The sequence below is a fragment of the Peromyscus leucopus genome, chromosome 15 (genome assembly GCF_004664715.2).
Source record: "Peromyscus leucopus breed LL Stock chromosome 15, UCI_PerLeu_2.1, whole genome shotgun sequence".
NCBI lineage: Eukaryota > Metazoa > Chordata > Mammalia > Rodentia > Cricetidae > Peromyscus > Peromyscus leucopus.
Window position 1 is genome coordinate 27143705 of NC_051076.1, and position 25503 is coordinate 27169207.

A 25503-nucleotide genomic window follows, 5' to 3' on the forward strand; every position below is an offset into this window, starting at 1 on the left:
TTACTTACTATTTTGTTGTTAAACTTTTCTTTTTTATAGTCAAGTTTGATGGTGTCTGCCTATAATCCCAGCACTTGGGAAGTGGGAGGAAGAGAGTCGGGAGTTCAATGACATCTTCACCTGAACAGTGAGTTTGAGGAGAACCTGGGCTACAAGAAATGTACTCTGTTATACATTGTGTCCCACCCAAAAGAAAGTTTTTCTCTCCTATGAAATGGGAATAACTATGAATATTTGGGGATTTTAAGTATTACCTTGCAAGAAAGACACAAACTAAAATGTCCAAATGGATGTCAAAGGTTGCAAGTCACCTCATTTATTTCCTTTTTAAATATACACAGATCAATGAATTCCCAAACCTGGTGATAGTGCTAGGATATGACATTTAATATTTATCTTTTTGAGCCTTTGAACCCCATGAGTCAACACCGTAAAAATAACTTTCCCCGCAATAAATGAAAGCTGCCTCTCTTGTGGCATCCTGCCAGAAAAGGGGGAGCATGGCAAAGTCTGGGCTATTCCCACCAGGCTCTTCCCATAAAAAGATAAGAGCTTCACCAGGACTACACTAGAAACTCTGCAGAGAGAAGGGGGATCCTCTCCACTCAGCTGACAACTCTTCATTTCTGGACAGGTATGGAAGGGAAGGTAGTTGCTGTGGATGAAATTAGGAAAGTGGACTCTGGCTCAGGACTGCTTTAGCCCAGAGAAGTGAGGAGTTTAAAAGAAAGGAAGGACTAGATAGGGGCTGAGACAGGGATAAGGGGAAAAGGTGTTCTGGATAGAGACTGACCTTCATCTTGCTTTTCTCTAGATGACCATGACCCAACTCGGCTTCCTGCTGTTTATCATCCTGGCCACCAGAAGTTGCAGTGCTGGTGAGTCTCGCTACCAGGTCACCTCTAGCTTTTAAGGCAATCAGCACTAGACTCGGCTGCTTCCAGGATGTGGATCTCTGAGGAACAGAGATCACACTTTTGTTGTGGTTGTTTGTTTTTGTTTCTTGACACAGGGATTTTCTCTGTAGCCCTGGCTGTCCTGGAACTCAGTCTATAAACCAGGCAGACATCAGACTCAGAGATCTGCCTGCCTCTGCCTCCTGAGTGCTGGGATTAAAGACGTGGGATGCCACAGCTTGACCCATCATGCCTTTTTAAAAATCTTGAAACTAAATACAATTTTATTCTTTTCCCATTCCTTTTCCTCTTTGTAGCCTGTGGTGGTATTGTGTTCCCCAAAATATTGTGTACTCTAATAAATTTATCTGGGGTTAGAGAACAGACAGCCACTAAATACAAAGGCTAGAAAATGGTGGCACTCACACCTTTAATCCTAGCATTCCAGAGATAGAAATCCCTCTGGATCTCTATGAGTTCAAGGCCACATTGGAAATAGCCAAGCATGGTGACACACGCCTTTAATCCCAGAAAGCCAGCCTTTAATCCCAGGGGGTGGTGGTAGAAAGCAGGAAGATATATAAGGCGTGAGGACCAGAAACTAGAGGCATTTGGCTGTTTAAGCATTTGGCTGGTTCAGATTTTGGCTGGTTAAGCATTCAGGCTTTTGAGCAGTAATTCAGCTGAGACCCATTCCGGATGAGGACTCAGAGGCCTCCAGTCTGAGGAGACAAGACCAGCTGAGGATCCGGCGAGGTGAGATAGCTGTGGCTTGTTCTGTCTCTCTGATCTACCAGCATGGACCCCAATAACTCGCCTCAAGTTTGATTTTATTAGTAAGAACTTTTAAGATTCATGCTACATCTGGCGCCCAACGTTCGTGTTATGAATTCATGAAAAAGCTGTTTGCCTGTGGCCTTGTGAGCCCCAGCCGGTAGGATTTGCTGAAGGAGACAGAGGCAGTAGGATCCTGAGTTTGAGGCCGGCCTAGGAGGCTTGGGAGAAGCTTTGGCCTGGACTGAGCCACAAACAGTGGTGGGACCATGGAAGCAGTGGCTACTGCTCCACGTTGCCAGCTCCTTCTCATCATGTTGGTGACTGTGGTGATGCTGCTACCTGGGACGAAGGGTTTACTGCTGCTGGTTCAGAGAAGAATTGCCAGGACCATCGTGTTACAAGAAAGCATCGGCAAAGGTCAGTTTGGAAAAGTTTGGCAAGACAAATGGTGGGGAGAAATGCTGTGAAGATTTCCTGTACTAGGGAAGAATGTTCATGGTTTCGAGAGACAGACATTTATCAGACTGTGATTGCTCCAAACCACAGAGGAGGCACAAAAAAAAAAAAAAAAGTCTGCATGGAACCATGACCACACCTAACAGCAACTTTGAAATCTTCAAATGGACTAAGATAAAGCCTAGGCTGATTAACACCACGGAAAAATCGACTTTGGACTACAAACTGGTCAGGACAATTTCGAGATGACTAGCTGAGATGATTCAGCCTGACAGACTACTTGAGCAAGGACTTGAAACAAGCCCTGAACTTTCCTATTATGCAGAGACTGGACAAATGATACAGGACTTGATGATTAACCCCAAAATTTTCTTTTCAAGATTCCCTAAAGATATCTTCACCCCTAGAAAGCAAAAAGAAAAAGAGAATATAGATATGAGATAGATCATCGAATCTACTCTGAGAAAAAAGATAAAGAAATAATAGGATAAATAGGTAGATCACTGAATCTACACTGAAGAAAAAGGGGAAGATATAAAAATGACAAAAGGTAGACTACTGAATGTATTATGAAAAGAAAAAAAAAGAATATGGATATAAGATAAAAAGGGAGATTATGGAATCCACTTTTAAAAAGGAACTACTTGTTTTAAATAAGTTAAGTAATGAAAATTTTTTGGTCTGAGTTTATCAGATGTTACTGGACTGGATATTGTTAATATATATAATGGAGTTTTTATCTGAATCTGTCAAATGTTAATGGACTAGACACTGTTAATGTAATCTTGACTGTATATTGCATATACTTATTGAAGATAGTTTTTCTTGTATTAGTTATAAGCTTTTTAAATTTTAGACAAAAAGAGAGGAAATGTGGTGGTATTGTGTTCCCCAAAATATTGTGTACTCTAATAAATTTATCTGGGGTCAGAGAACAGACAGCCACTAAATACAAAGGCTAGAAAATGGTGGCACTCACACCTTTAATCCTAGCATTCCAGAGATAGAAATCCCTCTGGATCTCTGTGAGTTCAAGGCCACATTGGAAATAACCAAGCATGGTGACACACGCCTTTAATCCCAGAAAGCCAGCCTTTAATCCCAGGGAGTGGTGGTAGAAAGCAGGAAGATATATAAGGCGTGAGGACCAGAAACTAGAGGCATTTGGCTGTTTAAGCATTTGGCTGGTTCAGATTTTGGCTGGTTAAGCATTCAGGCTTTTGAACAGTAATTCAGCTGAGACCCATTCCGGATGAGGACTCAGAGGCCTCCAGTCTGAGGAGACAAGACCAGCTGAGGATCCGGCGAGGTGAGATAGCTGTGGCTTGTTCTGTCTCTCTGATCTACCAGCATGGACCCCAATAACTCGCCTCAAGTTTGATTTTATTAGTAAGAACTTTTAAGATTCATGCTACATCTGGCGCCCAACGTTCGTGTTATGAATTCATGAAAAAGCTGTTTGCCTGTGGCCTTGTGAGCCCCAGCCGGTAGGATTTGCTGAAGGAGACAGAGGCAGTAGGATCCTGAGTTTGAGGCCGGCCTAGGAGGCTTGGGAGAAGCTTTGGCCTGGACTGAGCCACAAACAGTGGTGGGACCATGGAAGCAGTGGCTACTGCTCCACGTTGCCAGCTCCTTCTCATCGTGTTGGTGACTGTGGTGATGCTGCTACCTGGGACGAAGGGTTTACTGCTGCTGGTTCAGAGAAGAATTGCCAGGACCATCGTGTTACAAGAAAGCATCGGCAAAGGTCAGTTTGGAAAAGTTTGGCAAGACAAATGGTGGGGAGAAATGCTGTGAAGATTTCCTGTACTAGGGAAGAATGTTCATGGTTTCGAGAGACAGACATTTATCAGACTGTGATTGCTCCAAACCACAGAGGAGGCACAAAAAAAAAAAAAAAAAAAAAAAGTCTGCATGGAACCATGACCACACCTAACAGCAACTTTGAAATCTTCAAATGGACTAAGATAAAGCCTAGGCTGATTAACACCACGGAAAAATCGACTTTGGACTACAAACTGGTCAGGACAATTTCGAGATGACTAGCTGAGATGATTCAGCCTGACAGACTACTTGAGCAAGGACTTGAAACAAGCCCTGAACTTTCCTATTATGCAGAGACTGGACAAATGATACAGGACTTGATGATTAACCCCAAAATTTTCTTTTCAAGATTCCCTAAAGATATCTTCACCCCTAGAAAGCAAAAAGAAAAAGAGAATATAGATATGAGATAGATCATCGAATCTACTCTGAGAAAAAAGATAAAGAAATAATAGGATAAATAGGTAGATCACTGAATCTACACTGAAGAAAAAGGGGAAGATATAAAAATGACAAAAGGTAGACTACTGAATGTATTATGAAAAGAAAAAAAAAGAATATGGATATAAGATAAAAAGGGAGATTATGGAATCCACTTTTAAAAAGGAACTACTTGTTTTAAATAAGTTAAGTAATGAAAATTTTTTGGTCTGAGTTTATCAGATGTTACTGGACTGGATATTGTTAATATATATAATGGAGTTTTTATCTGAATCTGTCAAATGTTAATGGACTAGACACTGTTAATGTAATCTTGACTGTATATTGCATATACTTATTGAAGATAGTTTTTCTTGTATTAGTTATAAGCTTTTTAAATTTTAGACAAAAAGAGAGGAAATGTGATGGTATTGTGTTCCCCAAAATATTGTGTACTCTAATAAATTTATCTGGGGTTAGAGAACAGACAGCCACTAAATACAAAGGCTAGAAAATGGTGGCACTCACACCTTTAATCCTAGCATTCCAGAGATAGAAATCCCTCTGGATCTCTATGAGTTCAAGGCCACATTGGAAATAGCCAAGCATGGTGACACACGCCTTTAATCCCAGAAAGCCAGCCTTTAATCCCAGGGAGTGGTGGTAGAAAGCAGGAAGATATATAAGGCGTGAGGACCAGAAACTAGAGGCATTTGGCTGTTTAAGCATTTGGCTGGTTCAGATTTTGGCTGGTTAAGCATTCAGGCTTTTGAGCAGTAATTCAGCTGAGACCCATTCCGGATGAGGACTCAGAGGCCTCCAGTCTGAGGAGACAAGACCAGCTGAGGATCCGGCGAGGTGAGATAGCTGTGGCTTGTTCTGTCTCTCTGATCTACCAGCATGGACCCCAATAACTCGCCTCAAGTTTGATTTTATTAATAAGTACTTTTAAGATTCCTGCTACAGTAGCCTTTTCAAATTAACCCCCTCGCCACTCTCTACAAAAATAAAGGTCTCTTTTTGTTCAATCATATATATATATATATCTCCACAATTAAACAAATATATATATGTAAATACAGACACACAGACACACATATATATGTATATATGCATATATGTATGTGTATGTGTATATATATACATATATATACATATATACACACATATATTCCTGGACATGTAAATACAACCTATGCCATCCCCCAAAGAGATGTAGGCTGGGTGCTGATTGGCTCTTGAAGGAATTGGCCTGTGGCAACGAGATTGTTGAGGTATGTCCTGGTCCAGACTCTGTACTTGTGTGTAGCTCTAGGGGACCTTCTGCAAGAAATGTGTCCTATCCTAATCGCCCCTTATACTTAAGACCTTGACCTTAGAGTTTCAGTGCCAAGGGAATGGTCTGGTTTGTGCCCAGAGACTGTTGTCTTCAATTCTGCTCTCTACAAGAACTCAACAGTATTTTAAAATGTATAGTACCTCTTCACTACTTATTGAGTATTTTTAAGGAAAAAGTCTCTAAATGCCATCTTACTTGATCTCCACATGAAAATCTTTGTAGGCTTGGTATTAAGCACTAGGGAACTGAAGCTCAGTCACAGTAATTTGTGAGAGCCCACAAAGGTTTCCTAGTGAGATCTGAGCTTGCTTTACCCAGCAGGGCTGCATTAGGGGATGGCTTGACCACCTGTGTTGTTACCAGGTGTTTGGGATGGTCTGCATTTGGCTGTGCTGTGGGGGAGGTCATTTGCTCCACCCTTTGGCAGTCTTTTAAAGGAGTCCTTTAGAAGAGACAGAAGGGGCTGGTGGGTTTTGATCAAGGTCCTCCAGAGGCTGTCCTGGGTTTCTCTCTGTCTCTCTCCCTCTATATTTCTATCTAAATATTTCTCACTTCTCCCTCCCCAAGAGTACTCTGGGGGAAAAAAATGGGAGCTGGTCTCCCTCAAATGGTGCCCTTCAAAAGGGACCTTCAAAAGGGGAGTCAGAGGGCACTAAGGAGAATTAGGGCATGTCTGATTATGGAAATTAAGGTGGAGGTAATCTATTTGGGGGAGTGAAAGGGGCTGGAAGATGCCCTAGTGAGGCTGCAGCATATATTTCTCTCTCTCTAGGTTTTTTTCTTTCTCTCTCTCTTAACTTCTATCTATGAAAATTAAGGAAGATAGAATATAGGAATACAGTGTCACAAAAAAAATTTGAGTAAGAGTAGAATTTCCTTAGAGTTAAAATGAAGCACAAAAATAGTAAGCAAATCTTCAAAGAGTCACTTGTAGTGTTTTGCCTGTGCCGCGAGACCCCCAACCAGACCACCAAGGAGCCAACTTCCCATGCAAAAACAAAAGATTTCTTCATTCAAGTCAAGCCCAGGCAGAGACTTCCTCCGTTACAGGGAGTGAATGAGGAAAAACTGAGAACTTATTACAAGGGGGTTATACAGGAAAAGTTAACATGCAGTGGGTTACATATCACTGGACGAGAGGGTTGGGCTGAGGTACTTCTCTGAAGTTACTAGCTGAACTATACGCATGAAGTTACTAATGGCTAAAAGGATGCAGGGTATCTACAGAGACATACATTTTTTTACTTCCTATATCCTGTTTTTGCTGAGCCCAAAATATATACATTCAGATTTATTGTTCCAGTCCTATTTTCCCATGAGTTCAATCTCTGATCAGTTGAGTCCATTATTCCCCATATCCTCTTTTGCTGAGTCCAGGATATATCATGTAAATTCAATCTCTGGTCAGCTCTGGGTTCACTTATAGATCAGCAGATACCTTTACATGGGAGGGGGAGATACTCAAGAGGGATACTGATTTTTGCTCTTCAGTAGAAAGATTAAAAAACAGAGGGGTAAGGTGGAACTACAAGTACAGAGGTTCCTGGAGTTCTGTAGAGGAACTGTATCCTTGGTTTTCTGATTATCGGACTTTAAATGCAGAGAATTGCGGTTGAAATGCAAAAATCTTATGGAGAATACAGGCCAGAAATGACTCCTATAGATGCCTTTGGCCTGTGGGCATTGATTCAGGATAGTTTAGATCTAAGCACAGAGAAGCAGGAGGGAATCTTCCCTGAGGCAGACTCAGAAGAGACAAAACCCTCTACTCCACCAGCAGTGCCTGAGAACACCTGTACAACACCATTCAAACAAGGTCCGTTTCCTCTTGACCATGAAGCTGAGTTGAAGGAACAGAAATCTTGGGATGAGACAAGGAAGAAATTGAAAGGCTTGAAAAATTTAGTAATTTCTCTCACTCAAAAAATGGAAGCCCTTCAGGTCTATCCCTTTCAGAAAGGTACTCATCTTCCCTCTGTAGGAGCAGAATTAGACTCACCTGGGGCGGGGCATCTATCAGAATGGAAAAGCAGCCTGGACTTGCCCTAGCACAAAGATCTCCTGGAGCAATGCGAACTCTCTTTGTTAGCACTAAGTGTCCTCTTCAAGCCAGCATTCAGGAGACTGCTAGCAAATGAGAGGAAATTCAAGGCTTCCAAATGATCCCTGCCATCCCAGCAGGGTGGCCAGGGTAATATCATTCGAGTGCATGTTCCAATTCCTTTTAAACAGCTTAAGGAATTAAAAACAGCCTGTAATCAATATGTCCTGATGCTACTTTTACAACAGCATTATTAGACAGTTTTACTCTGGACGCTCTCTCCCCCCCCCCCCAGGGATTGGAAACAAATGGCTAGAACATGCCTGGCAGGTGGAGAATATCTGCTGTGGAAAAAATAATCAAGTTTGTGGAACAATGTCAGACCACAGCTAAGATAAATTGGGTCCAGCAGATTCCCATCACTTTTGATATGCTTGCTGGAGAAGGCCCATATCAGGAGACAAGTCCACAGTTAGATTTTGATGTGGCAGTGTATGCTCGGGTTAATGCAGCTACCAAAAGAGCCTGGAATAAGCTTCCATCATCTGGAAGACTGACTGAGGATTTGTCTAAGATAAGGCAGGGGCCTGATGAATTGTTTCAGGATTTTGTTTCCAGATGAATGCAAACAGCAGGCAGGTTAATTGGAGATTCAAAATCTGGACTTTTGCTGGTGAAACATCTCACTTATGAGAATACCAATGCACCATGCCAGGCTGCAATGTGCCCTTTTAGAAAGAAAGGAAACATCTCTGACTATATCTGACTTTGTTCAGATATAGGGCCACCGTACAATCAATGGACAGTTATGGCTGCAGCATTACAAGGAAAAAGAGTCAAGGGTTTTTGTACCAGCAAAGCCATCCTGATTCCAGAAAAGGGAAAGCTGCCAGACCCAGGGAAGTTGTTTTGGTTCTGGAAAGATGAGACACCATATTAAGAGGTGTCCTGACAGGAGAAATAGCTTAAAGGCAAATAGAGAACATGAGCTATGCCTGAGATACAAGAGAGGGAGACATTGGACTAATAAATGTCTATCAAGGATGAATACCCAGGAGAATCCGTTGCATGGAAATGGATGGAGGGCCTGCCCCAGACCCTAATAAAATAGACCTTTGGGATAACGCAGCTGTCAATCTTCCATCAAAGAAATATAGCTATGATCTCTATACAGCAGCCCTGGGTAGTGTTTGTTGGATCTCAGCTCTTCCATCTATGCAGTTTTGACCCCTGAAATGGGGATGCAGGTCCTCCCTACAGGCATTTGTGGACCTTTGCCAAAAGGCTCTGTAGAGCTGTTGCTAGGAAAAAGTAGTACCACCATGCAGGGAATCTTTGTTGCTTCTGGAGTAATTGATGCTGATTATGTGAGAGAAATAAAGGTGATGACTCATTCACCCAAAGGAATTTCAATAACAAAGATTGGCTGGAGACTTGCACAGTTAATTTTACTTCTTCAGATACAAACAAAAAATCCAGTCAAAAGAGATAAGGGAAGAGAAGCTTGATTTGGTTCATCAGATGCCTATTGGCTACAAGCCATAGTTCCACACTGTACAGGACTCACTTTAATTATAAATGGGAAAAGTTTCTTGGGTCTTTTAGATACAAGTGCAGATTTATCTGTTATATCTGCTAGTCAATGGCTTTCTATGTGGCCAAAAATGGAAATTATGACACACTTGCAAGGGGTTGGTCAAACTCAGTGTCCTGAGCAGAGCAGCAATGAACTCTCCTAGTGAGATTAAGCAGGTCATGAAGGAACATTTTGACCATACATTGTCCCACACATGCCTGTAAATTCGTGGAGTCCAGATGTTGTGAGCCATATGGGAGTATATTTATGTAGTCCCAGTGCACCCATCTCTAAACAAGAAGTTCCTGACCAAAAGTTAATAGAAAGGTCATCTTTACCCCCTAAAGTAAAGCTAATAGGGAGCGGTCAGAATATTTTTAGGAAGGGTCATTGAGCAGCCTGTACTTCATGCAGATCCTGTGACTTAGAAATCCGCCCAGCCTGTGTGGATAGATCAGTGACCCCTAACAGAAGAAAAAATACAAGCCATCCAACAGTTAGTACAGGAACAGTTGGATGGTGGTCATATTGAACCTTTTAATTCTCCTTGAAATTCTCCTATTTTTCTGATCAAAATAAGTCAGGGAAAAGGAGATTATTACAGGATTTAAGGAAAATTAATGAGAACATACAACCACACAATAGGAGCTTTATAACCTGGATTGCTTATCCCTAATGCTATATCAGAAAATGCTTATAAAATCATTTTGAATTTGAAGGATGGTTTTTTTTGTTTGTTGGTTTGTTTTTTTGTTTGTTTGTTTTTTAAATTTATTTATTTATTATGTATACAATGTTCTGCTTGCATGTATGCCTGCACGCCAGAAGAGGGCACCAGATCTCATTACAGATGGTTGTGAGCCACCATGTGGTTGCTGGGAATTGAACTCAGGACCTCTGAAAGAGCAACCAGTGCTCTTAACCTCTGAGCCATCACTCCAGCCCCCCGAAGGATGGTTTTTATACCATTCTTTGGCTCTCCAAGACTGTCAAAGATTTGCATTTAGTGTTCCCTCAGTTAACTTTAAAGAACCAGTGAAAAGATTCCACTGGCACTTGTATTTGTTCAATAAATAAATTAAGACACTTTAAGAGAGAAAGAAAGAGAGAAAGGAAGGAAGGAAGGAAGGAAGGAAGGAAGAAAGAAAGAGAGAAAGAAAGAAAGAAAGAAAGAAAGAAAGAAAGAAAGAAAGAAAGAAAGAAAGAAAGAAAGAAAGACAACAACCCCCGCCCCCAGAAAAAAAGGTTCCATTGGCAGGTTTTGCACCAGAAAATGGTCAATAGCCAAACACAGTGTCCGAAATTTGTAGCTCAAGCTTTCAAAAAAGTTAGAGAGCAATTTCAGCAGGTTTATGTTATTCACTATATGGATGATTTTTTCCTTGCACATAAAGATGAAGAAATTTTTCTTAACACCTTTGGACAACTTCAGTGCTGTCTTACTTGCCCAGAGTTAATTATTGCTCCAGAGACAGTACAAAGACCTTTTTAGTATCTAGGACATGTATTATACCCTAAGAAAATAAAGCCTCAAAAATTGGAAGTAAGAAAAGATGGGTTAAAAACTTTAACTGATTTTCAAAGTTATTGGTGGGCATTCAATGGTTATGACCCTATTTAAAATTGTTTACCAGTATTTGAAACCTTTCAGTGGTATTTTAAAAGGAGATGGTGATCCTAATTCACCCAGACAGTTATTTGAAAAAAGTTTTTTTGCAAGTTGAGAAGGCTATTCAAAATCAGCAAGTACATTACATTAACTATACCCTACCTTAACATGCATATATTTTACCCACTAAACATACTCCTACAGCAGTATTATGGCAAAACAACTCTCTTTTATGGTTGCATCTTTCTGTTTCACCAGCCAAGGCATTAATTCCATACTACAAATTGGTAGCTTGTTTAGTACAGAAAAGCAGAATTGAATCTAGATGTTATTTTGTTAAAGAAACAAGTGTAATTAGTGTTCCTTTTGCAAAACAGCAAACTGATTGGCTTTTCCAAAATAGTGATTCTTGGGCAATTGCCTTTTCACAGGTTCTAGGTCACACTGATAATCAGTTTCCAGGTGACCAATTGTTACAATTTGCTCAAATGTATTCATTTGTATTTCCTAAGATTGTAATGAAAGATCCTGTAGGAGATGCTGTGCTAGGTTTTACTGATGGTTCTTCTAATGGAAGGGCTGATTATGTTATCAATGGAAAAAGCTACATAGTACAAGCAACCCCAGCTTCTGCACAGATAGTGAAATTATGGTGAGTGATCATGGTTTTTCAGTTTCTTGTGAACAGCTCATTTAATTTATATATGATAGTCAATATATTCACATAGTTCTTTAAGTTATAAAATTGTTCCATGCATTGGGACTAGCCACAGTCAAGTTAAAATGCTGTTCCAACAAATTTAAGACACCAAAGAAAGTTACAATGTTTTGTGGGTCATATTAGAGCTCATTCCAATATTCTTGGCCCTTTAGGTGATGGTATTACAATACCTGACAAATTAACAAGGATGGTTGCCTTATTCCGAGTAGAACTGGCTCAACAGTTACATGCTTTTCGTCATCAAAATATCAAGAGTCTCAGGAAGCAATTCAATCTTACCAGGGAAGTTGCTTGACAAATAGATAAATAATGTGGGGGGTATATCCAAAATATTTCCCTGTCCCTTACTTAGGAATAAACCCTCAAGATCTCCTTCCTAATCATTTCTGGAAAATGGATGTCACTCATATTGTGGAATTTGGCAAATTAAAATTTGTACATGGGACCATAGACACTTATTCAGGATTTTTAATGGCCAGTATACCACCTGGGGAAGCTACAAAACATGTAATTATGCATTGCTTGAAGTGTTTTTCCTATATGGGAATACCAAAAATTATTAAATCTGATAATGGTTCTGGATATAGTAGTAAAGCATTAAAGCAATTTTGTATCCAATGGCAAATTGAACAAAAAACAGGCATTCCTTATAATCCCCAAGGACAAGGCATAGTGGAAAGAGCTCATGGCAGTCTTAAAATACAACTTGAAAAAATAAGGAAAAGGGAAATTTACCCTCAATCTCGACATAATACATTGAATCATGTTCTTTTTGTTCTGAATTTTTTGAATATGGGTGTCTGTGAGCAATCTTCTGTGGATACATGTTGGCGATTTTTGCTCAGGTGAAATGGAAAGATCCTTGCACAGGATTATGGAAGGGTCTCCACCCTGTTTTAATATGGGGTTGAGGACATGTTTGTGTTTTTTCACAAGATGAAAATGAAGCTCAATGGCTGCCTGAGCATTTGGTGAGGAGTGTGGAACAGAGGAAGGTCAGTTCCAATGACATTCCTCTAGAGGAACTGGAGTGAAAGCAGCTGAACCAATGTCCCTGATATTAAGGTTCCTTCCTGCAGTCTGGGGAAAATAGAAGACTTAGGGGACCCCCAGACTGCTGAGGACAAAGATTTTGTTGCTATTTAGTAAAACCTGAAAAGAAATGAAGCTCAGAGCCACACCACTTTTGTCTGACAACAGCAAATCAATGGAGGCTCCTTTAAGAGAAAGATAGTGCCTAAAAGTGACACAGAGAGTTTTTTCTAAGAGCTTTGTGGCAGCTCAATATAGTAATTTCACCCTCACCCTGAGGTGAGGCTTCTGCTGTAACTGAGTAAAGCACTCAGGGGATCTGTAATAAGTTTGGGTAAAGGGACAGCCCCTAGTTAGAAACTGTCTGTTGCTGGGCGGTGGTGGCACATGCCTTTAATCCCAACACTCAGGAGCCAGAGCCAGGTGGATCTCTGTGAGTTCGAGGCCAGCCTGGTCTCCAAAGTGAGTTCCAGGAAAGGTGCAAAGCTACACAGAGAAACCCTGTCTCAAAAAAAAAGAAAGAAAGAAAGAAAGAAAGAAAGAAAGAAGGAAGGAAGGAAGGAAGGAAGGAAGGAAGGAAGGAAGGAAGGAAGGAAAGGAAGGAAGGAAGGAAAGGAAGGAAGGAAGGAAGGAAGGAAGGAAGGAAGGAAGGAAGGAAGGGAAGGGTTGAAGGAAGGAAGGAAGGAAGGAAGAAAGAGAAAGAAAGAAACAAAGAAAGAAAGAAAGAAAGAAAGAAAGAAAGAAAGAAAGAAAGAAAGAAAGAAAGAAAGAAGGAAGGAAGGAAGGAAGGAAGGAAGGAAGGAAAGAAAGAAAGAAAGAAAGAAGAAAGAAAGAAAGAAAAACTGTCTGTTACTGAGAGCAGCTCTACCAGTTCCAGAATGGCCTAGAGAGCTCAGCAGAAAAGGTGACTTTGGGGGAATGGCATTGTCCCAAGAGTGTTACAGCCCCGTAGCAACAAGTGTTACAATTCCATAGTGACAGCACTCACTAAATCCCAGGGTTGACGGAGAGCCATTGATGAATTAGGCTCTTGTTTTCAACTGTCAGGAAAACTTTCAGAATAATATCAAAGCTGACTATAAACTCTGAACTTTAGAAATGATTTGTGAACTTCTTGTCTTGTTAATAATTTAGCTAAGAAATCTCTTCCAAATGTTAAGAAATCTCTTCTAGATGCTTGATTGTGTAAGTTAGTTCTGTTAAGAGATTCTTTCCAGATGTCTGTATAGTTCTATAGAGTTTCCTCTTAAATATAAGTTTGGTAAATAGTTCTTCCAAGAAATCTCTTCTAGATATGTGATAAAGTTTGTAACATATTTTCCTTATGAATATGTTTGTAAAATAGATCTATAGAGTTTCCTCTTGAATGTAAGTTTCTAAGAAGTATAATTAAGTAAGCTTGTCAAAAGAGTAAATATGTATAGTGATAGTAGTTCAGTTAAGAAATCTCTTCTAAATGTTAGGAAATCTCTTCTAGATGTTAGTTAAGAAATTTCTTCTATAAGCTTGGTAAATAGCTAATAAATCTCTTCTAGATATTTGCTAATGGTAACCCTACAGAGAGTTTCCTTTTGAATATAAGCTTAGAAGAAGTATAAATAAGTATATGTTATATGTGATTTTATGTAAAATGTAAATGTTAGTGTAAATCTAAATGTTTCATGTAAGTTTATAAAATGTAAATATGAATAGTGATGTAATTTTGTAAGAAGTGTAAATACATATATTTACACTTAGCCAATAGCCAAGTTAGGTATAAATACCTACAGTAAATGGTCATGACAGTTATAAATATATCATGTTTATACGAGAATTGTGTTGATGTTAATGAACTAGAGTTTGCTGACTCTAAGGGAATCTTTAAGTTTGGTGTAATTTATTTGATGTGGTTTGTATCCAGAGTTTATTGTTTTAATAAAAAGGAGGCTTGGCACAGATAAGGCTGCTATAGACTATGGTGATATTGTGTTCCCCAATATATTATGCACTCTAATAAATTTATCTAGGTTCAGAGAACAGAATAGTCACTAGATACAGAGGCCAAAAAATGGTGGTACACCTTTAATCTGAAGGCAGAGATCCATTGGGATCTCTGTGAGTTCAAAGCCACACAGGAAACAGCCAGGCAATTTGACACATGCCTTTAATCCCAGAAGAGATGGCAGGAAGCAGAAAGGTATATAAGGCATGAGGACCAGGAACTACCTGGCTAAGCCTTTAGGCTCTTGAGCAGCAGTTCAGCTAAGATCCATTTGGATGAGGACTCAGAGGCTTCTAGTCTGAGGAAACAGGATCAGCTGAGGAATTGGCAAGGTGAGGAAGCTGTGGCTTGTTCTGCTTCTCTGATCTTCAGTCATTCACCCAAATACCTGGCTTCAGGTTTGATTTTGTTAATAAGGCCTTTTAAGATTCATGTTACAAAAGACATCTTAAGATCCATTTTAAAAAAAAGGATATTCCATCTTTATCATCCTCCACTCGTATACTGGGAGGTGTGGCAACTATGGAGATCACTGAGGATGGTTGTGAGCTCAATAGGAACCTGAGCAAGAGCTAAGTTAAACTCAGTAACCCCTCCTGCCAGAGGCTGAAAGCCAGAGACAGGCAACTCTCTCCGGATGGCTTCCAACCTAATAGAAGTAATAATCAGGGAGAATGACCTAAGACAGACCTTTTAAAAAATTAAGAGGAGGAATGTGTGGGAGCCCACAAAGGTTTCCTAGTGAGATCTGAGCCTGCTTTACACAGCAGGCCTTCATTAAGGGATGGCTTGACAATATGCATGGTTACCAGATATTTGGGGTGGTCTGCAGTTCACTGTGCTGGGGTAAGGTCTTTTGCTCCACCCCTTAGCATTCCTTTTTTTTTTTTTTCATTTTTCTTTATTAAGAAATTTTCTACTCACTCCAAATACCATCCACAGCTCCCACCTTCTCCTCCTCCCACCCTCCACACCCTCTTTCCAAGCCACCACACAACCCCCAAATCAGGGTCTCCCATGGGGAATCAGCCGAGCCCAGCACACTGAGCCTAGGCAAATCCAAGCCCCCTCCCACTGCATCAAGGCTGTACAAGGTGTCACACCATAGGCACTGGATTCCCGAAGCCTGCCCATAGACCAGGGACAGATCCCGAACCCCTGCCAGGGTGCCCCACAAACAGTTCAAGCCCAGTCCAATGGGGGCTCCACAGCCACTAGTCCACAGTTCATGGGCTTCCTCTAGTGTGGCCAGTCATTTCTGCAGTGCTCCCATCATGATCTCTACATCCCTCACCTGCAGAATCCCTCCTCTCTCTCATCAGTTGGATTCCCAGAGCTCAGCCTGGTGCCTGGCCATGGATCTCTGCATTTGCCTCCATCAGGCAAAGACTTTATGATGACAGCTATGGTTATTCGCTAGGTCGGTCACCAGGGTAGACCAGTCCAGGCACCCTCTGGACCACCCCTTGGCATTCCTTTTAAAACCCTTGGAAGAGACAGAAGGGGACAGTTGGTATTGATCCAGGCCCTTCTGAGGCTACCCTGTGTTTCTGTCTATCTCTCTCCCCCTATATTTCTATCTAAATATTTCTCACTTCTCCCTCCTCAAGAGTACCCTAGGGGAGGGGATGTGGGTGCTGGTCTCCCTCCGTAAGTACAATCCCAAAATATATGACTTGTAAACATGGACATATATACATCTGAGTAGCTCTGCCCCAGAGTTAATATTTGTTTCTACTCTTCTAGATCCTCAGAGGACATTGCAGGGTTGATGCTACTTTGCAAGGCGTTTTTTTCCAGGGTCTCTTGGTCAAGCCTCTGCATTGTAAACCTCACTACCCATGCTTCAGGCACATTAGGCTCCCTGCATTTCTTCTACTGCAGAGGTGGACTTCACTTTATTCTCCTTTTTCAGGACTTGGACAAAAAGTTCTCCAAGCCTTTAAATCTCTTGTCTTTCTTTCTAATTACAAATCTTGTTGATTCTCAAGTGAGGCTTTGAGAAGTCATGGGATGAGTTTAGGATGAATAACAAGGGGAAGCTGGGTGTCACATGAGAGTGAAACTCTGCATCTTCTCTAATTAAAGAGAAACTGGATACCAACAGATGGACAAATCCTGTGTCTTCCTCTCTGTTCAGAAGCTGCAAAGAAATCAAGCAGGAGATCACTGGAGCACAAGGTGAGTGATGAAGCATTTAAAGAGCACACAGTAATCCTAACACTGGGAGCCCAAATCAGAGGATTGAAAGCTCCAAGGCAGCCAGGGAAGACCCTGTCTCAAAAATACAAAACAAATAACCCACTTAAGAAATCATGCTTTTGGCCTCTGGAACAGCTTTGCTTTTTGACATAGAAAATGTGATACAATGTACATAGTGGATAAAAATTGCCACTTACCAATTTGAAGGGTTTACACAGTCAAGAACAACTTTCACAATGGTATGGACCAATACTACCCATCTCCAGAAAGTTTTCATTTCTTAAAAAGAAATTCTGTACCACAAAGTAATAAATTCCTGTATTCCCTGTGAGCTGCTGTTCTGTTTCCTACTTCTATGAATCTGTCAATTCTTGTTACCTTGTATGAGTAATCTGCCTTATTTCATTAGCATGCTTCAAGGCTCATATGTGATTTAGGACAGTTAATTTATTTTAAAAAGATTTATTATTATTACTGTGTACATATGCATGGCTGTGTGTGAGAATGTGTACATATATATGTATGTACATACAGAGTCCAGAAGACACCATCTAGTCCTCTGGAGCTGGAGGGACAGGCACTTGTACACTCACAAGTGTGAGTGCTGGAAACCTAACTCAAGTCCTCTGCTAGAGCAGTGCTTGGTCTTAACCACAGAGCCATTTCTGCAGCTCACTTCATTCTTATTCACCTGTTGGATATAAAGGAATGTACACAATATATATTTTGCATAACAAACAGCACAGATTATCGCTTATTCCTTTTTCTGAAGAGAAATACTTGCATTGTTTCTGCCATCCAGGTTTTGTGACCAGAGTTGGAATGAACAAGAATGTAGATAACTGAAGCTCCATTCTCAGTTCTTTGAATACATACCAAGTAGAGTTCCTAAGTCCTTTATAATACTATGTTTAACTTTAGAAATAAATCACTGACAGTTTGGATAATTCTGTGTTCTGCCTCAATCACAGAAGGATGACTTTCTACACTCAGGAAGATTCCCAGGGACACCTGTGGCAGGACACTCAGGATATGAGGCATTAGGCATAGTTGTACTTCCTGGAGTCATTCTGCCTCTGGAGCAGAGATGGACAATGAGGCTGCACACAGGACTGTGGACTGGTTCTCTCTACAGATGGCCTCTATTTCCTCCGCACGGAGAATGGTGTCATCTACCAGACCTTCTGTGACATGACCACTGCAGGTGGTGGCTGGACCCTGGTGGCCAGTGTGCATGAGAACAACATGGGCGGGAAGTGCACAGTGGGCGATCGCTGGTCCAGTCAGCAAGGCAACAGAAATGACTACCCAGAGGGGGATGGCAACTGGGCCAACTACAACACCTTTGGGTCTGTAGAGGGAGCCACAAGTGATGACTACAAGGTTGGTACACTCTGTGGCCACTTGGGAAAGCGTGAGGATGTGAGTGTAGCTCAAGCATGCCTGGGAGAGGGTGGGAAGGTTGCCCTTCAACATAGGGCTGAACAACTGAAAAATACTTATCTTGAATCTCTACATACTCCAAAGTAGGCTTTTCAGTTATTTGTTGTTGTTGTTGGGATAGTTATCCTTAGATATGGGGGTATGAGAGCATGGATGGTGTCCATGTGAAGCCCTGAGATACCAGCTGTGCTGAGGACTGTGCATGTGGGTCTTTCACTTACTGAAATCTGGTCTGATTAGGCTCAGTGTTGGTTGCTTTTCAGAACCCTGGCTACTTCGACATCCAGGCTGAGAACCTGGGTATCTGGCATGTGCCCAACAATAGCCCTCTGAAAAAGTGGAAGGAGAGATCCCTGCTGAGGTACCGCACCTTCAGTGGCTTCCTGAATCACCTGGGCCATAATCTGTTTGGCCTGTACAAGGTACTGGAGACTGCTGGCTGAGGCTGCTTTTCCAGGGTGTAGAGAGAGAGGCAGGTGCTTAAGGCTAGGCAGGTTGTATTGCATATTTCCCTTATTCTAAAGTGTAAAAAGCCAACGAAGGCAAGGGATACCAGTATGTGGAAGAGAGGAGGGGCAGAGCCGGGCAGGGTGGAGGGGGGTGGGGGGAGGCAAAGTGAGGCTAATAACAATCTCAGTCACTGGACACTTGCTGTGCTTCTCCATGCAGGACAGTGTTCCTGTGAGTGCCAATGATGCCATCCTTACCCAGTGACTTCTTTTGTTCCTTGTAGATGTTCCCAGTGAAATATGGAGCTGGGAAGTGTTGGACTAACAATGGCCCAGCAATACCTGTGGTCTATGACTTTGGTGATGCTCAGAAGACAGCCTCTTATTACTCCCCCTTTGGCCGGGGTGAGTCTCTGATGCTTCTATGAACACTGTACAGGACATATGATAAATTCAGTTATGATAACTGTCATTTACCATCCATGACAGTCTGCTTCTCTTCTATGAATGTGTTTTGTTTCACTTTATTCAATTGCTTGCCTTTGGGCTCTAAACTATTACTAACACATTTTACAGCTTAGAAAACTGAAGCAGTGAAAGTCCAGGAACTTGCCTGAGATCACAGAGCATAAACAAGAGAGTCAGCATTTGCTCTAGGGATTCATGGTCTGGGAATCTACTCTTTCCAACCCTGTTATCAGTCAGAAGTTTCTTAGGAACAAGCCAGGTCCATGTGCACAGGGCTGAACAACAGAAAAAAATGGAGTTTTATTTTGCTTGTAAGGGATGACTATTACATTATTTAATATAAATTGAAGTGGCACATACTCTTCATGAATGCTGAGCCTATGCTGTATAATTCAAAGTTCTACTTATTTATGCTTGAGATAGAAGGCTTTAAAAGAAAAATTAGCAAGATAAATATGAACAGGACCAAAATGAATGCACTTGATTGTTGCTGTGACAAGCCTTGGAGATATTCAGTAGAGACTTTCCTATATAATAAATTTCTCCATTCAAACTCTGGCAGATGAGGACCTTTTTCCAAGGACTGACTCTTGGGGTCTGTGGATAGGAATAGCTGTGGCTTCCCCAATGTGTCTGTTATTTTAGACTGTATATCCTGAACCAAACTCTGGGCTGACAACTATTTCTAGCATTTTTCTTGAATGCTGTTTTCTGTCTCTTGTTTTCAGATGAATTCACCGCAGGATACATCCAATTCAGAGTGTTTAATAATGAGAGAGCAGCCAACGCCTTGTGTGCTGGAATAATGGTCACTGGATGTAACACTGAGCATGTGAGTCTGTGTAGTGACCAGAGAGGCCCATGAATAAGACTGAGGTTGCCAGTGTGTATCTGTATATATTGAGTATGGGAGAATCCCGTGTTAGTGTGTGTACATGGATGAGAGTGTGACTTTTCCCTGTACCTTGCTTGGTCTCAGGGATCAGAACTTCCATCTAGATACAGAAATCCTGTCTCTTTGAAAACCATAGTCAACATTACAAACTTCTGATATACTGTTGCTGTTTGCTTAGATTTAAGAATTAAACACTCAGTTACCTGGAATTAGGGTGACACTTGTATTCAGGAAGTCCTGTGCAAGCCTTTGGGGGCTGAGATTGTTAGAGAGTCACCAGGTATTGACATTCTCCACCTGGGATTTAGCTTTTAGTATGAAACATATCCTTTCCATCCCTTTTCATGGCTTGTACAGATTTTCATTGTGTCAATGGGTTACTAGGAGAATCATGGATATCTGGTAGACCTCACCCAGGACATTCACCTCCCTATCACAAAGAATTTCTCTTGTTGGATGTTAGCATATCAACTAACTGACAAGGCAGGTGCACTCACCTCCACTGCAGCAACCTGATGTCCCCCCTAAGCCTGAGATCATTAGACTCATAATGGTTTGTTTTGTTTCTTAATAATTTTTTGCCAAAAGCAGGCTGAGCATGAAGTCCTTTTATTGCCACAGTGAAAGCTATAACAACTTAACATATTCTGGCTGAGCATGGTGATGCACATCTTTAATCCCAGCACTTGGATGGTAAAGACAGGCAGATCTCTGTGAGTTTCAGGCCACCCTGGTGTACACAGTGAGTTCCAGGTCAACCAGAGCTACATAGTAAGAACTGGTCTTGAATAAAATTAACATGTTCTCTTGGGATCCAGACCTCCCTAAAGTAACAGTCTGAAAAAGGGGTAATCACTTCCTGGCAAGTCATCATCAAGATCTCAGTGTCCATTCATTCCTCAGTCGTTAGCTTGTCTTTCACCTGGCCAAGATGAGGCAACTTTGCTGTCAAGGAGGACTATGTTGTAAATAATGAAATGGGAAGAGCCTGTGGTATTGATCGAGTAGAAAGCTGTTTTCAATTTTGATATGCAACATGGGTGTGAGATACAGAAAGTGCTCCTTTTGAAAATTTTAACATGGACTAAATCAGGAAACAACTTTTACATCACATCAATGATATTTGGACTATATAAGTGATGAGAACCCCCTGCAATGTTTGAACAGGCAATAAGATAAATGTGAGCATTCTTTTTTCCCAAAGAGGACACTGATAGTCTAGAGGTAACATATTCTAATGGAGAAAAGACTAATCATAAGGAAATAAATATTGAAATGTCTTCTATGGCACAAATGAGAGCCTGATATAGTGTGATCGAAATTTGATGCAGGGGGAGACGAATGAATTCCAAAGATTTTAAATTTATTAATAGTTGAATACAGAGAATGGGAAGAGAAGACATTTGTAATGAGTCTTTTTTTAGTCACACCAACCAGCTCTCAAATAATGACACAGAGACTTATTAATTAAGAAAGCCCAGCCTTAGCTTAGCCTTGTTTCTAACTAGTTCTTGTAAATTAAACTAACTCATATTTTTTAATGTATGTTTTTCCACATACTTGTTACCTCATCTCCATCTAACCCATCCTACTTCTTCAGCCTTTGGCTGGTAACTCTGCCTTTTTCTTTTTCTTTTTCTTTTTCTTTTTCTTTTTCTTTTTCTTTTTCTTTTTTTTTCCTTGATTTTTTGAGACAGGGTTTCTCTGTGTAGCTTTGTGCCTTTCCTGAAACTCACTTTGTAGCCCAGGCTCGCCTCAAACTCATAGAGATCTACATGGCTCTGTCTCCCGAGTGCTGGGGATAAAGGCATGTGCCACCACCGCCCAGCTAACTCTGCCTTTCCTCTTCCCTGATCTCTCTCTGTTCACAAGTCTTGCCTATAACTTCTATCTAGCTATTGGCCATTCAGCTTTTTATTAAACCAATCACAGTGACACATCTTCACAGAGGGTAAAGGAATATTCTACAACAAACATTTTGAATAATTTCATGGTTTTCATTGAGTAGGTGAATATCAAGTAGTAAGCCAAGATTTCTAGATGCTAAATATGTTTGGGATCAAGAAGAGGTATACAGTTATATGATGGTGGATTTTTAAAACATTTTTCATTTTATTTATATGTGTGCACATGTATATTCAAGTGATCACAGAGGTAAAAAGGAGACATTGGATCCCTGGGAATTGACATTAAAGTCTTTTGATTGGGTACTGGGATCTGATATGGATGCTGGGACTTTGATTCTCTTGATAGAGTAGTAGGATGTCTCAACCTTGGGGCCATCTCTCCAGCCCCCATGCTACTAGCTTGTTTGAGTGGGATTTTATTTTGTCTTGTTTCAGATGTATTTATTTAATTTCATATATATGAGTATTTTGCTTGCACAAATGTTTGTATATTACTTGAGTTCCTGGTGCCTTTGAGCCAGAAGAGGGCATTCTATGCCCTGGAACTAGAGTTACAACAGTTGTGAGCCCCATATAGGTTCTGGGACCCAAACCTGGTCCTCTGCAAGAGCAGCAAGTACTCTTAACCACAGAGTTACCTCTCTAGCCCCAATGTACATGCTTTGATCAGTAATGGACTTTGAATATGATGACAGTCTCAGGGGATTTGTATTGCTTACTAACATCATAGACATTCTAGCTTGTATAAGGATAGCCTATGATTTTCCCAATGGCAAACTTATCAATGAACTTCCCCAAGTAAATCCCCATTTTTAAGTTATATGTGGCTGTAAGTAACTGTGTTGTTGTTTTGTTTTATTTTGTTTGATTATTTGTTTGTTTGTTGTCATGTGGAGTGTAAAGACCCTGAGTAGTGATTCTAAATGGCAACCTAATCATTAAGTCTTGAACTTAAGAAATATCTAGATTAGAGATAGGAATTTTTAAGCCATCAGTGAATTATACATAACTAAAGCTAAAGATGTAATACAACATATAAGAGAATTGTAAGTGTGTCCCCTCTAGGAAGTAGAACTTAAGGAATTCATGAAGGAAAAGTCTAGACAGGGAACCTGAGAACAAACACTCAGAGCACTTGAAGGAAAGGTAGGAAGAGACAGCGATGCCCCTAAAGCCAATGGAGGGGGTTTTATGGATCGAATAGAGTGATACTGCCAACGAGAGTCTGATGAGGGATGAAGAGCCCACTGAACTTGGCTATTGAGGTGTCACTGGATTCATCAGCTGTATTAGTCAGTTTTTTGCCTCTGTGATAAATACCTGAGAGAAATAATATATGGAAAGAAGGATGTGCTGGCTAGTTTTATGACAACCTGACACAAGCTATGGTCATCTGAGATGAGGAAACCTCAATTGAGAAAATGCCTGTGTAAGATCAGGCTGCAGGCAAGCCTGTTGAGCATTTTCTTAATTGCTGATTGATGAAGAAGGGCCCAGCCCATTGTAAGTGGTGCCACCCCAGGCTGTGGCTCCTGAGTTCTGTAAGAAAACAGTCTGGACAAGCCATGAGGAGCAAGCGAGAAAGCTGCATTCTTCATGACCTCAGCATCAGTTCCTGCCTCTAGTTTCCTGCCCTGTTGAATTGCTGTCCTGACTTCCTTCAATGATGAACAGTAATGTGAAAGTATAAGCCAAGTAAAACCCTTTTCTCCCCAAGTTGCTTTGGTCATTGACAGGACCAAGCAGATACCATAAGAGGCTGCTCAGTCTTCTCTCAGACATCAGGCCTCAATTTCAGTTTCCTAAGATTTGAGCAAGCAGTTTCTGGGAGGGCCATGAAAAAAAAAATTCTTGCAGTAGCTCCCTTTCTGCATGTACTCTGACCACTCAAGTTTCAGCCAATTGTTTACTGTTTGGGACCCCTCATCAACTTAGAGATATGTGCCTAAGTCAAGGACAAAGCCTGAGCCACTGAGTCAGTCCCCAAAAGTCACTACGTGCTAGACCAGCCAGCCTCCACAGCAGCTCAAAGACAAAGCCTGGGACTTGTCCAGGCTTACCCAAAAATGGATAACTGTAACCCTTAGCCAATTAAAAGTTTCTAACATGATTGCCACTCACATAAATCAATCCTGAGTCAGTTCCTATGTAGTCTGTAGACCCCAAACCCCCTTGCTTTAAAAACCCAGCCCTGCTGGGCGGTGGGTGGTACACAACTTTAAACCCAGCACCAGGGAGGCAGAGCCAGATGGATCTCTCTGAGTTCGAGGCTAGCCTGGTCTACAAAGCAAGATTCAGGACAGTTAACAAAGCTACACAGAGAAACCCTGTCTTGGAAAAAATGCCCCATTGCTACTCGGGGTCTCTCCTGCTCTGCTGCTGCCATCAGACAGGCTGAGAGTCCTGTGTTAACTTGTAATAATACAAAGACTCTTTGCTTTTTGCACTAGATTTGGTCTTTTGGTGGTCTTTGGCAGAATCTGGTTACAACAGTCAGGAAGGTTCAAACCAGGAATAGTAACACAGACTAAGACAAAGGGCTTTGTAGTTTCATTGTATTTGATATTTTAACGCATGGTCACTTGGCTCTATTGCTTTTAAATCCATAGTGGAGCATGATAAACATCATGCAGAAAAGACATATCAGAGCAATATGCCTCACTGCATAGCAGCAAGGAGCCAAGAAAGACTAGAAAAGGCCAGGACAAGATACCCTTCAAAACATGCCACTCACACTTTGAGTGATCTATTTCCTCTAACCAGACCCCACCTTACACAGCTCCAATAGTCAGTTCAAAATTGTGAACACATCCATGATTAGCCAACTGATGAAGGCAGGGTCCTTATAGTCAAGCTTTCCCCAAAGTCCTGCCTCTGGAAGTTACCTACTCTGGGGACCAGGTCTTCAGTGCATAAAACCTTGGGGGAGGACACTTCATATCCAAACCATATCACCAGCTGACCTCTCATTGCTTCTTCCCCTCTCTCTTCTTTTCCAGAACTGCATTGGGGGAGGAGGATTCTTCCCAGAAGATAACCCTCGGCAGTGTGGAGACTTCTCTGCATTTGATTGGGATGGATATGGAACTCACAGGAAGTCCAGCAGTAGCAAGGAAATAACTGAAGCAGCTGTGCTTCTGTTCTATCGTTGAGAACTTTGTGGTGTAGGACCCATACTTCTCTTCCAGTCTGTGGACTCACATTCATGGAGAAAAACTTACCTAATAACTAGAATGCTAATGACACAGGAAAAAATAAATTGTGCTCATTGCAGGCTTGGTGTCTTCGTGAATCATTTTGGTACAGGGGTGGGACATTTCAAAAGAGTTTCTGCTGCCCTGTTTGATTCTCTTGGGACATCATGGCTGAAAATCCTGATACAGCAAAACTCTTTCAGGTAGCCCCTCAAACATCCCAAGAGATACAGGGCAGACAAGAGGCACACCACTCCACTACTTCCTTATTTT

The 25503-nt window shown here is 41.2% G+C and overlaps 1 protein-coding gene across 1 annotated transcript; it reads left to right on the top strand.

Moving 5' to 3' along the window:
* Positions 1-820: 820 nt before the first annotated feature.
* Positions 821-25188, top strand: LOC114687759 (intelectin-1a-like). The gene is made up of 7 exons (XM_037211035.1): positions 821-878; positions 16761-16853; positions 18010-18257; positions 18581-18739; positions 19051-19171; positions 19963-20066; positions 25036-25188. Exons 1-7 carry the CDS (start codon positions 821-823, stop codon positions 25186-25188), a joined length of 936 nt encoding a protein of 311 aa, XP_037066930.1.
* The last annotated feature ends 315 nt before the right edge of the window (positions 25189-25503 follow it).